Raw genomic sequence first — 16,303 nt, forward strand, 5'->3', positions numbered from 1 at the left:
AATATTAACCTTTAAGTCAAATGGAAGCTAATTCATTGTACTTTAATTGTAAGTGCATCCATAAATACACTATTATTTCCTAAAAGTCATCTCATCTCATATTATAAATCTTTATGTGTATTGAAATTTTTTCAAATTATTATTATATATTTTACTCTCTCTCTCTCTATATATATATATATAGAGTAAGACTTGGGTGCTATGGATAGCATAGAGGGCTATGGTGCTACGGCTCAATATTTGAGTTTTCAAAATCTTGATCCGAATCGTTCATCTTGTTCTCCATATTAATGTGTTTGGAGACCAAATTTTATATTTTTTGAAAATTTTTTACTATTTTTTTAGATAAATAGAAAATCAAATATCTGAATGGTGCAGAATTTTTTAGATCAAGTGATTTTCTACCTAGCTAAAAAAATAGTAAAAATTTTCAAAAAATGTAAAATTTGGTCTCCAAACACATATTAATATGGAGAACAAGATGAATGGTTCGGATCGACCGTTAGGATTTTAAAAACTCGAATATTGAGCCGTAACACCGTAGCCCTCTATGCTATCCATAGCACCCAAGCCTTACTCTATATATATATATGCCTTCCACCACGCCAGTTTTCCAAATCCTTTCAAAAAAAAATCAGAAAAGAAAAGAAAATTGTAGATATAGATAAATCATAAATGTCTATTGTTTTCTTGCTATTGTTCCTCCTCTCTTTCACCTCCAATGTGTTATCTACTTAAGATGATGAAATCATGCTTCTCAAAATGAAGAAGCAACTAGGTGACCCTGACATTCTCAGTAACTGGATCAAAGGCTTCGAATACTGCGGTATCAGATTCAATAAACCACCAAACTCTTTGGTATATACAACATGTACCAGTACCGGTCGCGTAAACAATCTCAGAATTGAAAACATAGATTTCTCTGCACCCTTTCCTAATGCCATTTGCGGTTTAACTGAACTAGATTCCCTTGAGATTCATAATTGGCCCGGGCTTCATGATTTGTTTCCTTCCTGTATCAGTAAACTTGTCAAACTTAGATACATAGTTATAACTGAGACATCTCTCTCTGGTTCAATGCCTAATTTTTCCAAGAATACCAATATAATTGGTATTACTCTATCAAGCAACCACCTGTCTGGTACAATTCCACCATCTCTCTCTACCTTACCAAACTTACGTTTATTGGATCTTTCTTCAAATTACCTCTGTGGAGAGATACCTAAGGGGGGTAACATGGAGCAATTCAATGCTACGGTTTTTGCAAACAATACGTCTTTGTGGGTACCCACTGCCACCATGCTTCAATTCGGCACCTGCACCTATATATGCCTGTATCTACCAGAATATTTGAATCGGCACCTGCACCTGTGCCTGTATCCAACACAATATTTGAATCGACACCTGCACCTGAGATGGCACCTGATTCCGACTCAGATATTTATTCATCTCCAAGAGATCCAAATGAAGAAATCTTGCTTTTCAAAATGAAGGAGCAATTCGGTAACCCTGACATTCTCAATAGATGGGTGAAAGGTTTTGAATACTGTGGGATTGGATTCTCCAATGGGCAAGATTCCAATGTAGTTGAATATTGTACCGAGACCGGTCATGTATCTAATCTCAGAATCAAAGGCTTAGATGTCTCTGTACCCTTTCCAGATGCCATTTGTGAGTTTACCGAAGTAGAAACCATTGAGATCTATCAGTTCCCAGGGCTTCATGGTTTGATTCCTTCCTGCATTAGTAAACTTGTCAATCTTAGATCCCTCGTTATAACAGAGACGTCTCTTTCAGGTAATGTGCCAAATTTTTCCAATAATACCAATCTTCTTGGCATTACTTTATCAAGCAACCATATTTCTGGTACAATTCCACCATCTCTCTCTACCTTAAACTTAGGTATCTTGGATCTTAGTTCTAATTATCTTAGTGGTACCATACCACCTGGGTTGGTCCCCGGTGACTCTCCAATGCTTTATCTTTCCAATAACAACCTAACCGGTGAAATACCAGAATCTTATGGATCAGTTAATTTCTTTATGATCCATGTAGCAAACAACCAACTCAGTGGTGATGCTTCTTTTTTATTCGGTAAAGAAAAAACTGCAGTTAACATGGATTTGTCTAACAATGTCTTTAAGTTTGATCTGAGTTATGTAGAATTATCGGATTGACTATATAAGTTGGATCTAAGCCACAATAAAATCTATGGCAATGTGCCAGAATCATTTGCCAGTGCTGGTTGGTTGTCTTATGTCAACCTCTCATTCAATAGACTCTGTGGAGAGCTCCCTAAGGGGGCTAACATGGAGAAATTCAGTGCCATGGATTTTGCAAACAATACATGCCTTTGTGGGAACCCACTGACACCATGCTTCAATTCAGCACCTGAATCCACCACACCAGAACCAGTACTTCTTTGATGTATATATGCTTGATCCAACAAGTCAAATATGCTCATGTGATGTTGTTTTAATGTATCCAATAATTATGTTACTTCAGTGTTTTTTAAGAAGTGCAATTAATTTGCATTTGGTGATCATACTGTAATCTGTGAATTTTTTGTTAAATTTGTGACATATCACATATGTCAAATATTTCTTTTTTTCCATTTTTTTAAGCATACATGAAAGAAAATAAATCGAATAAACCAAAGAAAACCAAAAAAATAAAATAATGACCAAAATGAGAGAAAATTGATAACTCTATTTCAATTTTTTGAATATTTGTTCACAACAAATTCTAAAATACAAAGAATTGAGATAGAATCACCTGAAATGTACTTGATTATCACTATTAATCTGGAAAGATATATATGGGAATATGCTTCCTTTCGTAGGATATATGATTTGAATTTAGTAAGTTAGCAAGAAGGGAACAAATTTACAGGCATAGGGGTATTCTGGTCAAAAGCAATTTAACTCAACAGATATATGAACATTTATGTTAAATGTAACACCCCAAAAATTAAGAGTTAAGATAAATCTGATGTTTTCCAAATGTTGGAAGGATAAGATTTCAATTTTACAAGGTTAAATATGTAATTTTAAATTTTAAACAGGATTTAAATGAAATTCTGTTGATAAAAAAATAACATTCTATTGCACAAACTTTGGAGACCACATAATACATTCTATTTCCAGAAAATGATTTCTTTTACATTTTGTTTTTCCTAAAAATGCACTCTGACATTAACAGCTAACAACTCTAACCATTCAAAAAAAAAATTATAAAAAAAAAAATAACCAAGAGAGATACCTATTAACCTATACTGCAAAATGAGAACAAAAAACATAAAAAAAATTATTTGAATGTCAAATAGTTGTTAAATCGGGGAGTCGATTATTGAATGTTTGTCTAGCACGAGCGCTTCGGTACTGCAACCGCTGGTGCAGTGCCTCTGACAGCTGACCAAAAAACTCCAGGTCCCACCTCTCGATCAAAGCGGGGTCCTCTGCGAAGCATATGTAAATTGACGTGACGGCACTTTCTACAACTACAACTGCCAATCCTACCTAAGAAAACAATTTCAAAAAATTCAAGCAAATAGTTAACAATGCTGCTATGAAATCAGTAGTAATTATGTATAATAAGACCAAACAGTAATATCCATAGCACATATTAGTTCATACTATGGAACAATATCTAGATCTATTTTCATAGTCCAAACAGTCAATCTGAACTGTTCAACATGATATTCATATGAAAATGTACTTGCTGATCAAATTTTACATTTTTTAGAATATTTTTACTATTTTTTTAGATAGGTAGAAAATCACTTGATCTAAAGATTCTATACCATTCTAATTAATAGTAACAAAAAATTTAAGAATGTAAAATTTAGTCTGCAAATACATTTTCATTAAGGAATATATTGATCCATAGTACAGGACAATATACGCTATGCATAGCACCACAGCCTCACTCAGAAATATTTATCAGAATCAGGTTCCTGTTCTGGAATCAAGCAATTAGTAAGAAACACTTTGCAAAAAACCTAGTAAGAAACTGTTAGCACAACTGCCAACCATACTTGTATTACCATTTATGTACCAGTGTTGTTATGAGTACCACTGTTGTGTGTGTGAGAGAGAGAGAACATACCAGTATCATGCCAACTAACATAGCAGTGGTACAGACCATGATGACTTTGTCGCTTCGTTTATACCAGACCCAAATACCAGTACCCGTACCAGCTATCAGACCTCCTAATACAACAGTCATGAGTAGTACTGCACCAGAGCAATCATATGCCACTAGTGCTTCTACACCTGTCGATTGAAATAATTCCCATGCATCTCTTGCTGATCGATTGAAGCTTTTACCATGTACCGCTATCTATATACATAAAATTAACAACAATTCAAAAAATGGGGCTTTTTGCAAAAATGAGAAAGTGTACTGCCATGTTTTCATTTTTTTCCAAGTACCAAAAATATCCTGTGCATTTTCCTATATTTGTTTAAAGCAGTGAAGGGAGAAATGAGGGATATTTTGGGTATATATTTGTTACAAGGAAACAACAGAAGCAAGATTTAGAGTTACAAATATAAATTCTCAAAATTAATATATATTACAATTCTAAATTTTCCTATAAGATATAGGAAAATTTAGAAGATGAAATTTTTCCAAGGGAGAGAAATTTACCAGCACATATGCATATTTGTTAAAAAAACGAACAAGTGTCTCCACTAGATGAAACAAAAAGTCAATACAGCACAGCAAACACTCGTTATTGCCAATTCTCGATCTGACTCCTCTTATCTGAAATAAAAAATGATAAACAAGTACAAAAAAAATACATTTGAAAAAATCACTATTATCTGACAATCATTGTACCCTGTAATTTACTTATATTATGTTTACTCTGAAACTGAATTTTTATTACTGGCAATAAATAAACTTCACAAGGATTCACTTGAAATTTGTTCACATTTGATGAAAATCTTTATAGAAAAACAAAGAAAAGAAGCAAAATAGAAAAGTGTATCTACCATCCAACGGACAGTCCTGATGGCAGCTGTGAAGAGAGATCCATAACAAATACTGCCGAAATTAGTCGTCAGAGCGTGCCAGAGAGTTTTTAAGAGCGGTTTTGGGGGCATTGTAGAGGCCCCACGGCCACCATGCAGTAGCACTAGAAAAACCATGCCTGATACTATGACATGCACTGTGTTACATAGCACTGCAGCAGTCCAGAATAAACTCACCGAGAAAACCTACATTTTTTACAAAATATAAATAGATATTATTAGCTAATAAAAAACTAAGAAAAACAATTAAATTAACAGTTAAATTTCTACTCAAATGCCCAAAGTAAAGGTTCAATTTTGCTGCACTAAAGCTAATCCAGTAGAAATATCTCATTTGCTTGTTTCATTTTTCTTTCTCTATATTCAGTAAAACATTCAATTTAAACCAAACCTAAATTGCACAGTGAGACTTGTTAGTACTTAATAACACTTTTTTTTGCCACTTCATACAAAAGCTAGACAAATTCACAAAAAAAAATATTCAAAACTTGCCAGCTTATACCAAGTGCTTCATTTTTTCCTCTTTATCCAGTAAAATATTCAATTTAAACTGAACAGTGAGACTTGTTAGTACTTGATAACACATTTTTTGGCATTTCATACAAAAAGTAGACAAAATTACCCAAAAAAAAAAAATATATTCAAAACTTGCCAGCTCACCACAAGAAGCCACCAACGGCCATTAACATCTATACTAAGTGCCACAATGCCGGCCACACCAAACGACCACAAAAGAAGCCAGCAAAGCATCACGACAGTAAATGTGTACACGACCCACACAACCTCTGGCAAACTCCAAACCATCTTCACTGATTTTTGTAGCACTAGCATTGTAAATGGGAACCTACAATTTTTAATTAAAAAAATTAATCATTAATTTAGTTGCACGAAAAGAAGTCAAGGGGTAAAATCGGAATTGAAATCAGCTGAAATCCCAGATGCATGAACAGTAAGTCTGAAATCCCTGGAATTCCAAATCCAACCGTTGAACTGTTTCGAGATACGTGCACAGAAAAACCATCTGTTCCGAGATGCGTGCATAGAAAAAGTTGGACGGCTGGATTCGGAATTCCAGGAATTTCAGGGGTACTGTTCATGCATTTGCATTTCAGCTGATTTGAATCCGTAAAATCGACATCCCTTCAATTGCTGTGCTAAACCAAATAACTGTTACACCCATATAATGTGACAATTAGGCGAGTAAAAACTACAAGAGAAATAGGAAATTGAACATCCAAATAAGAAAAAAATAACAACAAAAATTAATCATCACTTAGTTTAAAAAATTAATCATTTCATAATTAAATGAGAACCAACAGTTTTTAGTTAAAAAAATTAATCATTTCATAACAAAAATTAATAATCACTTAAAAATTTAATCATTTCATAATTAGATGGGAACCTACAGTTTTTAGTTAAAAAAAATTAATCATCACTTGGTTGGTTAAGGGGGTATAATAGACATCCCTTGCAATTGCTGTGCTACCAATATATTAACATTATATGGAATCCGCATCCCCGCAGATATCTCAAATTTTGAGTTGATCTGTGAAAAATGTGAACCAGTCAAATCTTTCCTGCACGAATCTCAAAGCAGCAATGATACTGTAATAGGCACCCAATTAAATATGGCCTGGCTTTATTTTTTACATTCAACCTTGAAATCAGGCCAATTTTGCACCAATTAAACCTGAAAGGTACTTATATGATTAAAACCAAACTAAGCCTTCTATTTAAAAACAAAAGGAAATGAAGAAAATAAAAACTACCTGTCAAAAACAGACAAAAGGTATACAAACTGAAGCGCAGCCCCCACAGCAAAGCCAATACCCCAAAAGAAATGATGATCCCAGAAACAGAACACACTTACTACTGCTAAATATGTTGTCAGACCATGCACTGACACACGCATCATCAGCTCTGCATGCCGCCCTTTTATATTTTCAAAACAAAAATTAAAAAATTGAGTCTATGAATACAAGCTATAATGTAAAATTCCTTTGTAAGATCAGGTTTGGAACTGGTACGTATGGATCATACAAGTTTATATTGTGAGTTTCATTTGCATTTTTCTTACACAAATTGCATATTTTTAATTTTTAATAAAAGGTTAAGTAAAATGGGAACTTTATAAATTTAAAATGAGTTTTAATAGAAAAGGCAACATAAATTGGGTAAATTTGTGAGTTTTTGAAACTTTTGAGGGGTATACAAGAAATTCCCCTTAACTGGTATCGGAGAGTATATCGGTACAATTTAAGGTAACCCAGAAGGCACTAAAAAGCACCAAAATAAGGCAAAAAAAAATTAGCAATAAATAAAATAAAATTGCCATACCTAATAATGCAAGCCAAGACCATGCAACCACTAGCCCGATACCAGCGGCTGCACCATAAAATGGCCAGAAGGTCTCAGTATGTCTTGACGGATCTTCTGTGACCAAAGGTGGTGGAGGCGGCGGTGCAAGACCAGAAGCACTGAGTGTTATATTAGTAAACCTGTCAATGTTCAACCGGTCGGCTTTCTTAAACCGGTTTGCTCCAAGAAGACCCAGACCCGACCCGAAAACAAGGAGATGTAAGACGAAGATTAACAGCCAGAAAACATCCCTCCATTGTCGGGTTGGATTGACAGTGGGACCCGTATTGTGAGGAACACCCGGTGAACTGGTCGATGATGTGTCAGTCTGGTATTGGCTACTTCCCCCCTAAAAGTTTTGTAAAAGAAAGTACATTTTAATTGTACTGTTTTTATTATAAATTTTAAAAAAGATGTATACTTGCCTATATGAAACACTTTTTTTTAACAATATTATCCAAATTTTGATACCCAGTAAAGAACCTTTCGATTTTTATTTTCTTTATTTCTTTTTGCTGACAAAATCACTGATTTCAGATACATAGCACTTGAATTAATAAATTAAAAGTTGGTTTCTTTAATAACAAACAGCCGAATTTAAAATTAATTAACAAATCCATTTTAATTAACAAACAGCCTAAACACTTTTTTTTAACAATATTATCCAAAATTTTATTTTCTTGATTCCTTTTGCTGACAAAGTGACTGAATTAATAAATATAAAATGTTGGATTCATTTATAGCATACAACCTAATTTAAAATTAATTAACAAAACCATTTTATCAAACAAAAAGTAGGTCTCTCTAAACACTTTTTTCTTTAAACAATATTATCCAAATTTTTATTTTCTTGATTTCTTTTTTGCTGACAAAGTCACTGATTTCTGATACATAGCACTCACACTAAGTAAAAAAAATACTAAATTAAACAAAAAAAAATAAAAAAAATTGGAGGGGTTGAAAAGCAAATATCTGGAATTTAGAGGGGTATAAGGGAAGAAACAGTGAATAAACCTCGTGCTCTTGAATAGCGGGAGAAGAGACAGCGGCGTCGGCGTCGGCGTCGCGCAGGTTTCTCATGATCGGAATAAGGATCGGGAATAAGAGTACAGCATTTAGAGAGAGAGATGGAATAAAGAAAGAATGATGAAAGTGGAATGAATAATTATGACCGAAAAGACACAGGAGGAAAGAGTGTTGAAATAATAACAGCAAATTATATCACCACAGTTAACTCAAATTTTGGATTTACATCCGCACCGTTAATCTTCTTCAGCACGAATATTAAACGGTAATGATCTAAACTCAAATTTTCAATTACTTCAGAGATCCGGACTGAACTGCTGCTGACTAGTGACTCGGGTTAGGTTTTAACACAGTAGTTTTTCCTTCATGCAGCGCATGAATCACAAGCGACGCTGTTTTGATTCTATAGTCCGTGCTCTGTATTATACTAAAACTGCTCTGTTAGAATATTCAACCCCAAGTGATTCTATAGTCCGTGCTCTGTATTTAACACAGCAGTTTTGTGTTCATGCAGCGCATAAGTGACGCTGTATTGATTCCCTAGTCCGTGCTCTGTATTATGCTAAAACTGCTCTGTTAGAATTTTCACCCCCAAGTGCCTTCTTGAGATTGAAAGGGTTTGAATAGGGGCGCTGGTTTTCCCATTTTTTTATTTATATCCAAAAAAAATAAAAATTTTAAAAAATAACCAAACGTCGGTTGTATTTTCAAAACTATTCAAACCGGAAAAAAAAATTTCGGTTTTAGCACCAATTACCGGAAATTTTTTTTCCGGAATTTCATATCTAAAACCGGAAAAAAAAATTCTGGTATCCAATTCACGAAATTTTTTTTCCGATTTTTAGTCCCAAAACCAAAATTTTTTTTTCCAGAAATAAGATTTTCCAATTTTTTTTTATAAACTCATTTACATATATACATATACATATATTATATTATATATACAGAGATGGGCTATGGTGCATTGCAATGCATAGGCATCCTTGTGTATTGGACCATAAATCACTGATTCAAAGTCCAAATAACTGATCCAAATCGTTTATCTTGTTCTCCATATTAATATGTACTTGGAGACCAAATTTTACATTTTTTGAAATTTTTTTACTATTTATTAAGCCACTTTGAAAATCTGAAAATCCGGGTGAAGAGTAAAAACAGTAAAAATTTCTGGACCACCGGATCGGCGATTTTCAAAGTGGCTTAATAAATAGTAAAAAAATTCCCAAAAAATGTAAAATTTGGTCTCCAAGTACATATTAATATAGAGAACAAGATGAACGGTTTGGATCGGTCATTTGGACTTTGAATCGGTGATTTATGGTTCAATGCACAGGGGATGCATATGCATTGCAATGCACCATAAAACCATCTCTATATATACATATATTATAAAAAAATGAGTTCATAGAAGAAAAACCCAAACGACGTTTATAAACAAAATACTGATCGTTGTATACCTACCGAAAACTTAAACTGAATTTTTGAGGCACTAAACGACGTTTTTTTGAAATTATGATGTTTTCAATGCCCGAAGGTGATCCCCGGGGCGATATTCGAATCCATCTCGTCCCCTTTCCGAAAAGTAGTCATACGCCCAAATCCGACTTTTCTAGCCAAAGTTATGGCTGTTTAAAGTTTTTTTCGAAAGCTGAACTTTGAAAATTCATAACTAACTGTAGAAAAATCCAAATAAATTGAAATTTGTATCAATTATGTGTATTTCTGAATGCTTTACATGTTGGTGTAATCACTTTTGCAGTTTGATCCCTGTGTCAGTCCAAACTTGCTGATTTACCAACAGAGGTCAAATTTGATATACATATACATATATTATACATATAAATTTTTTATTTGTATTCAATTTTTTTTTTTAAAATAACCAAACATGAGCTGGAATTTCAAAAGTATCCAAACTGGCAAAAAAATTTCCAATCTTAACACTAATTACCGGAAAAATTTAGTACCTCAAAAATTCAGTTTAAGTTTTTGTTCAATGGTAGATAGATATACAACGATCGGTATTTTGTTTATAAACGTCGTTTGGGTTTTTTTTTTTAATAAACTCATTTTTTTATAATATATATATATATATATATAGGAATATGCTAGCATGCTACGCGTAGCATAGAGGGCCTCCGTGCAACGGCTCAATATTCAACTTTTCAAAATTCTAACGGTCGATCCGAGTCGTTCATCTTGTTCTCCATATTAATATGTGTTTGGAGACCAAATTTTGCATTTTTTGAAATTTTTTTACTATTTTTTTAGATTGATTGAAAATCGCTGTTTTTTTATGGTCCAGATTTTATTATTAAACCCAAACTTTTTTTTTTCTCCTTGTTGCTTTGTTTTCCTTTGATAGAAAAAAAAATGATACGTCATATCTTGTTTGGTAACACATTAATTTTTCCTTTTATCTTTTTTTTTTATTGAAATGGGAGGTAAATGACCTACCTATATTTCATTGTTTTTTAAGATAATTAATATGCCATACCTTGTTTTGATATTGTCACATGGTTCCTCGACAACTCACCCAATCTTGAGAAGCTCACATTATACAATTAATCCTAAACACCAACTTGAGATAAACAAAAGGGACAAGCATAGAAAGAAAGGTGGTTCTTTGTCATGAAAAAGTTTACAATAGTATCTTCCGTGACCGCAATTTCAAAGAGGCATTGCTTCAAACCATGACAAGCACTTGCTACAGAGATAAGTTAATAATAGTATATATATATATATATATATATATATATATATATATATATATATATATCATATTATTTGTAACCCCGCTATATGGTAGGCGCCTTGGCTGGCAACGTAATGGAAGAACAACAATGGTAATACCCACACTCATCAAATTTGTGCCTCTGGGATAGATGAATCTCACTGATCGGGTATTCTCCCCACTCCTCTGACCCGTATTCATCAAATATGCACCGTGCATCAAAGGAATCATTCATCCTTCTCCTACTACTTATAAACATAACACTAAAACATAACACAAAGTAATTAATTAATAGCTCAAGGGAGATCTAATTTTGGAATTGTTTGCATATGGCTTTATGGTGTTTATATTGATACTCTAAGATGGCAAATACAATAGCTTGGTTAATACTGGCTTCAACAGCTTGCAATTCCAGTAATAGGAATTCGAGTACTTGCGATAATTTTGCTCTGGTTATTTTATTGTCAGTGTCCTTTTGGATTCAATGGGTCATTCTGATTTTGGTTCAATTTCAGTCCAACAGGTCAGAGAATAAAATTGATTTCAAGATGTAATTAATATTTGGTTCCTGCTTATTGTTCATGGCAATTTTGCCCTCGGCTTGCTAACTAATGCTATCGCAACATGTCATCCCTACACCTTCGTCCATAAGTGTGAACATTGTACATCTTTTTTGTATACGGTTCACCTGCTTGTGGCACAACATCATTGGTGGGTGAACATGATGCAAAATTTCCATTAGCAAGTAAAATCAATTCCCGTAATATATGATGGGGTCAAAAAAGGTCAGATTTTCGGGTCGGAAGAACTTGACCTATAGGTTCAGTGTGGTTTTGGTTATTTTTGTATCAGTTTTCCAGCCCTACAATTTATTTTAAATCTGGTCAGGTTTCAAGGAGCTTGGATCAGATTTTCTAATAATATGAACAAGTAGGTTATAATATGAATAGGTTATTTAACCTCTTTCTGTGCCTAACATTCATCAGAGTGGCATGAAGCTACAATAGAAGAAGAAAAATCAGAAACTTTGAAGGACAACAAGTACTTCAAAGAAACTAAAGTATTTATAAGATTTAATTTTGAATAGTTAGTGCTTTGTTTAGAAGTCTTACTTTAAGAGTTTGTTGTGCATCCTTGTCAATTGTAAGACCTGACTCAACAAATGCATCTCTGATCACCTCTGTTTCAAATTCATCAAGTTAAGAGAAAACCATTTACAAAATTAAATAATTTCACCAATGAGTGCAGCATTGTAACCAAATTAAAGAAATAAATTGGAGCTTAATTAAGTACCAACTATGCAATAATGCCATCAAAGCAAAGAGAAATAGTCCGCACCCCCCACCCCCAATAGAAGTAAAAAAAAAAAAAACGATATGTTTATAAGAAAAAAATAATAATAAAGAGCATGAAATAGGATACGACAGGCTCGAAGTAAGCGACCCTCTTCGCCAACCTCAAAAACAGGGGCATATAACACCCGGGCCTTAGCTGGTGAACCTTTCATGCAACTCTGCAGTATTAAAGTAACTCTGAAACTTCATGTAAAAGGTACAATAAAATAAGAAAAAAAAATCAAAATGTACAAAAACAATACAAAGTACTGAAACGGAATAAATACTTAAAAACTTGTCTGGCTAGATCTCAGTACGAGATAGCTACATGAAATGGATCAAATGGTAATTAGCCACTGGAAAATGCTATGTTCTCATTAAAATTAGGATTGCAAAAAAGGAAACTCACCAGACCTTTGAGCTGTATAGATATAGGTCTATTTTCAAGTGCATCCATTACTTTTGAAGATATCCTCTGTTTTGAATAGATGGAAATTCCTTTTAAGCCCAGAGAGATTCAAATATAAAATACAATAAATTAGATTCAATAGCATTTACCTGTAGGATATCAGAAGCGGTGGCAACACGGTCTTTATTCCACAACTTGAGCATGAGAACGGTTAAGTGAAAAGTTTTTGGTTTAATAAATATTGATTTATCTATACCCAAACCTGCAATTTATTTAAAGATAATCCAAATCAATTGATCAACACTAGCAAAATAAACCTATGTTATCCTTGAATAAAAAACCTCAAGTCAAGTGCCTACTGCTAATAAGAAGGTACCATCAGGGCAGAACTTATACCAGTTGATACCAAACATAAAATATTGTAATATAGCTAAAATTAAAGATCCTTTACCTGACAAAATTCTTGACTTGGAACCTGAACCGACCACTCTTTTAGCAATCTCAACCCTCACTTGGTCCTTTTTCTCTTCGACCTCCAGCTGGACAGAAACGCTTTGGCTCTCCGATTTGTCCCCAGAATCATCTGTTTCACCTGAATCACCCTCTGCAATTTCTCCCAGAATTGTGCTTTGAAACTTGACTAGCTTTTGGACAAGATCGGAATGTAAAGCCAATGGAAGAGAGATAAAGTGCGAGTAGTCAAGCATTCGACTTTGTATTGCCTAGTAAGAATAAAAAAGTTAATTAGCTCACTTTTAATTCGTTACTTCTATTTGAGCATGTGTGCACATCTGGGATTACCTTTACATTTACAGGATGTATTTAGTGCATTGAGCTGACTCAATAATAAAATGATGGTACTCTGGACATGTTGGGAAGCTCAACTTAGGCATTGAACACAAAAGATAAAAAATGAAGTACCAAATACATATGATAATTACGTAAAGGTAATAAATTGTCTAAAACATAAGACAATTTACAATGAAAGGCAAATTTACCTCCTCGAGCACTTGTTTGATCCTTTCTGATGCTTTAGTCAAGTTCTCAATTTTATTTCCTTCAATAACTGCTAAGGTAAACCAAAAGAAACACTATCCATGAAACTTAGCACACTAATAACATTTTCTAATATGTGACCAGGTAGCATGTACAATTCTGCTTCACTTCCACTGCAGTTACGGTAAATTATTTGGTCTGGATTGCCAAAATAATATAAATAATTAACTTATATACCAAGAGAAGTCTCCTCTTCAGACGAAGGAAATATGAGTTTGACTTGTAGCTCTTCTTCAATTTGCTTCTGAACAGATCCACTAGAATAGAAAACCAGATATAAGACTAGAAGAGCAAAGTTGGTAAGAAAAAGCACTAACAACAAGTATAGGGAATAAAATGTATCGTACCCCTTTCCTTTTACAAAACATACTGTATCAACCTGGAAAAATAAAAAAATAAAGTTTAAATAAAGCAAAAAATCGGTTTGTCCTGAAGAAGTTTAAAAATCAATCAATTTGTTTCAATATACATACCTCCATAGTAATTGAGCACTTTCCATCTTTCACATTTGCCTCTGTAATTATATCTTTTTTGCTACTTTCTGCAGTACTACTACTTGACTGTAGACAAACAGAATCATCTACCTCAAGCTTTTCTGTAGAATTGAATTCAGGACTGGAATTAATTTGACACATTATAAACAAAGTTAAGTCTAATATAATTTTCAAAAAGTACCAGATTGATCAGTGAATTTGTAAGGCTGATCTCAATTTCATCATTGTTCTTTTCAATTTTGTTTCCAATTTTCTTTTTCTTCCTTTATTCTGCTGCACTTTCTTTTCTTTATATAAGTTTTAGTTCCCTAAACTAGTTTTATGCTGTGATAATCAAGGCGTCATTCGCGAGAAATCATTGTTTTAATTGAAAATAAACTCATTCATTTTTTAAATTGAACCCAACATATTCCTATATTGTACCCATAGTTGCCATCACATTGACTTACTCCAAACTTTAGAGTTAACCCCTACTCGTAAACCAACATTTGTACAAAATAAAAAAGCAAGCCAAAACCAAACAGCGGATGATTCATAAGATAGATGCATGTCTTAGTATACTAGTCCAAAAACAAATGCTTTGATCAAAATGAGATATGATTTAGTCTCTTTTTCATGAATTTTTTTTTTATTACTGATGGGTGCTATTTATTTACAACCCAATAGTGTCTAATTCTTTTTTCCAAGTCATGTAAGGGCCTGATAAGTAGAAACCCCCCCCCCCCCCCAACACACACACACAAAATAAAAATGGTATGATTATCTAAAGTAACAAACCTTCACTGGAAACTGCTTCAGTAGAAATGGGCAGCCTTCTCTTTGGGTTTGTCTGATTAGAACCACTTTTAGCCACATTCATTGTTGTAACAGACCTCAAATTTACTCGACTGATTGTCCCCTACGATATACAATATGCAACACACTCAATCTCCAAATCAAAAGGATTTGACAAGGGAATGAATAAAACCTGATCACGGCCTGCTGCTATAATCTTTCAAAACAATCATGCAGCTTTAAATTACTTACAATGGAAGGAATTAAACTAAACCCCAGTAAACCCATGCACCAAATAACAAATTGCCTTGTTATTGCGATACTATGGCCAAATCTAAAACCTTAAATTTGAAAATCAACCTCAATTGAGCGATTAAAGGAAGCATGTGCTGCAAATTAGTCCTTGAAAATCTCAATTGAGCAATTAAAATCAATTTAATATTAAGAAAGAAACAAAGCTAAAACCTGAAAAGTTCGCAGAGCGTACGAAGGGGCAACCGAAACAGATATGTCGAAGAAGAAAAGAAAAAGGAGAGACGGTGAAAGAGGAAAGGTATCTGGCTCTGTCTGAGAAAAATGTTCCTATGGGCTCCATCTGTCAGTTTTACTGACTGTTGCAGTACTGTAGCGAACTCTAGTTATCACTGTTGCAGTACAGTAAAAGATTTGGTTTGGGAACTCTAGTTATCCAATTCTACTGTTCTTAATTTCTCAATTCCACTCACTTCTTTTCTTGTTCGACGGAAATAGAATCTCTTTTCCACTATCTATTCCTCTATTCCACTCTTACCGAATGGATCTAGAAGAATTCCTCCAAAAACAAAACAGCAAACTCATTCTCCTCGCTCTCATTTTCTCTATCAATAAAAAAGAAATCGACATGCATGATTAAAGAGAAAAATAATATGTTTATTCCGCGTGACCTTCAAAAAATAAAGGAAAGAAATTTTTTTTTTTTTTTTAATATTGAATTAGGAGTAATTTGATAAAGAGATCTGGATCTCAGGATCTGATGAAGTTAAATAATTAAGTTTAAAAGAGTTGATAGTACGTAGCTAGGCTGCACTCCAATGCATGCACGTACG

The 16,303-nt window shown here is 33.6% G+C and overlaps 2 protein-coding genes and 2 long non-coding RNA genes across 4 annotated transcripts in view; 1 reads left to right on the top strand and 3 right to left on the bottom strand.

The window, feature by feature from the left end:
• The window catches only part of LOC144560334 (uncharacterized), a 94,591-nt gene that overhangs the window by 60,639 nt on the left and 17,649 nt on the right, over positions 1-16,303 (top strand). The gene's annotated exons all lie outside the window — the stretch shown is intronic.
• LOC144560333 (uncharacterized) overlaps positions 1-16,303 on the bottom strand; it is a 62,121-nt gene that overhangs the window by 698 nt on the left and 45,120 nt on the right. The gene's annotated exons all lie outside the window — the stretch shown is intronic.
• LOC144560672 (Plasma-membrane choline transporter family protein) lies at positions 3,115-8,567 on the bottom strand. Its single transcript, XM_078309917.1, has 8 exons — positions 8,409-8,567; positions 7,374-7,743; positions 6,806-6,968; positions 5,697-5,880; positions 4,998-5,222; positions 4,651-4,767; positions 4,108-4,341; positions 3,115-3,518 (listed from the first exon to the last, which is right to left on the bottom strand). Exons 1-8 carry the CDS (start codon positions 8,472-8,474, stop codon positions 3,318-3,320), a joined length of 1,560 nt encoding a protein of 519 aa, XP_078166043.1. The 5' UTR covers positions 8,475-8,567; the 3' UTR covers positions 3,115-3,317.
• On the bottom strand, positions 11,188-15,765 carry LOC144560329 (uncharacterized). Its single transcript, XM_078309493.1, has 13 exons — positions 15,684-15,765; positions 15,222-15,342; positions 14,424-14,545; positions 14,298-14,329; positions 14,128-14,207; positions 13,893-13,960; positions 13,346-13,616; positions 13,044-13,156; positions 12,895-12,960; positions 12,574-12,664; positions 12,264-12,331; positions 12,112-12,149; positions 11,188-11,414 (listed from the first exon to the last, which is right to left on the bottom strand). The coding sequence occupies exons 2-13, from the start codon at positions 15,301-15,303 to the stop codon at positions 11,216-11,218; spliced, it is 1,230 nt and encodes a 409-aa protein (XP_078165619.1). The 5' UTR covers positions 15,304-15,342; positions 15,684-15,765; the 3' UTR covers positions 11,188-11,215.

The sequence above is a fragment of the Carex rostrata genome, chromosome 10, assembly GCF_964058835.1.
Source record: "Carex rostrata chromosome 10, lpCarRost1.2, whole genome shotgun sequence".
Taxonomy (NCBI): domain Eukaryota; kingdom Viridiplantae; phylum Streptophyta; class Magnoliopsida; order Poales; family Cyperaceae; genus Carex; species Carex rostrata.

Coding starts and splice junctions, on each gene's coding strand:
- LOC144560672 (XM_078309917.1), bottom strand. CDS start 8,474: ATGAGAAACCTGCGCGACGCCGACGCCGACGCCGCTGTCTCTTCTCCC. Junction 7,744..8,408: donor CCGCTATTCAAGAGCACGAG/GTTTATTCACTG, acceptor CAAAACTTTTAG/GGGGGAAGTAGCCAATACCA. Junction 5,881..6,805: donor CTTTTGTCTGTTTTTGACAG/GTAGTTTTTATT, acceptor TAAAAATTGTAG/GTTCCCATTTACAATGCTAG.
- LOC144560329 (XM_078309493.1), bottom strand. CDS start 15,303: ATGAATGTGGCTAAAAGTGGTTCTAATCAGACAAACCCAAAGAGAAGG. Junction 13,617..13,892: donor TCAAACAAGTGCTCGAGGAG/GTAAATTTGCCT, acceptor TATTCTTACTAG/GCAATACAAAGTCGAATGCT. Junction 13,157..13,345: donor CAAGTCAAGAATTTTGTCAG/GTAAAGGATCTT, acceptor AATAAATTGCAG/GTTTGGGTATAGATAAATCA.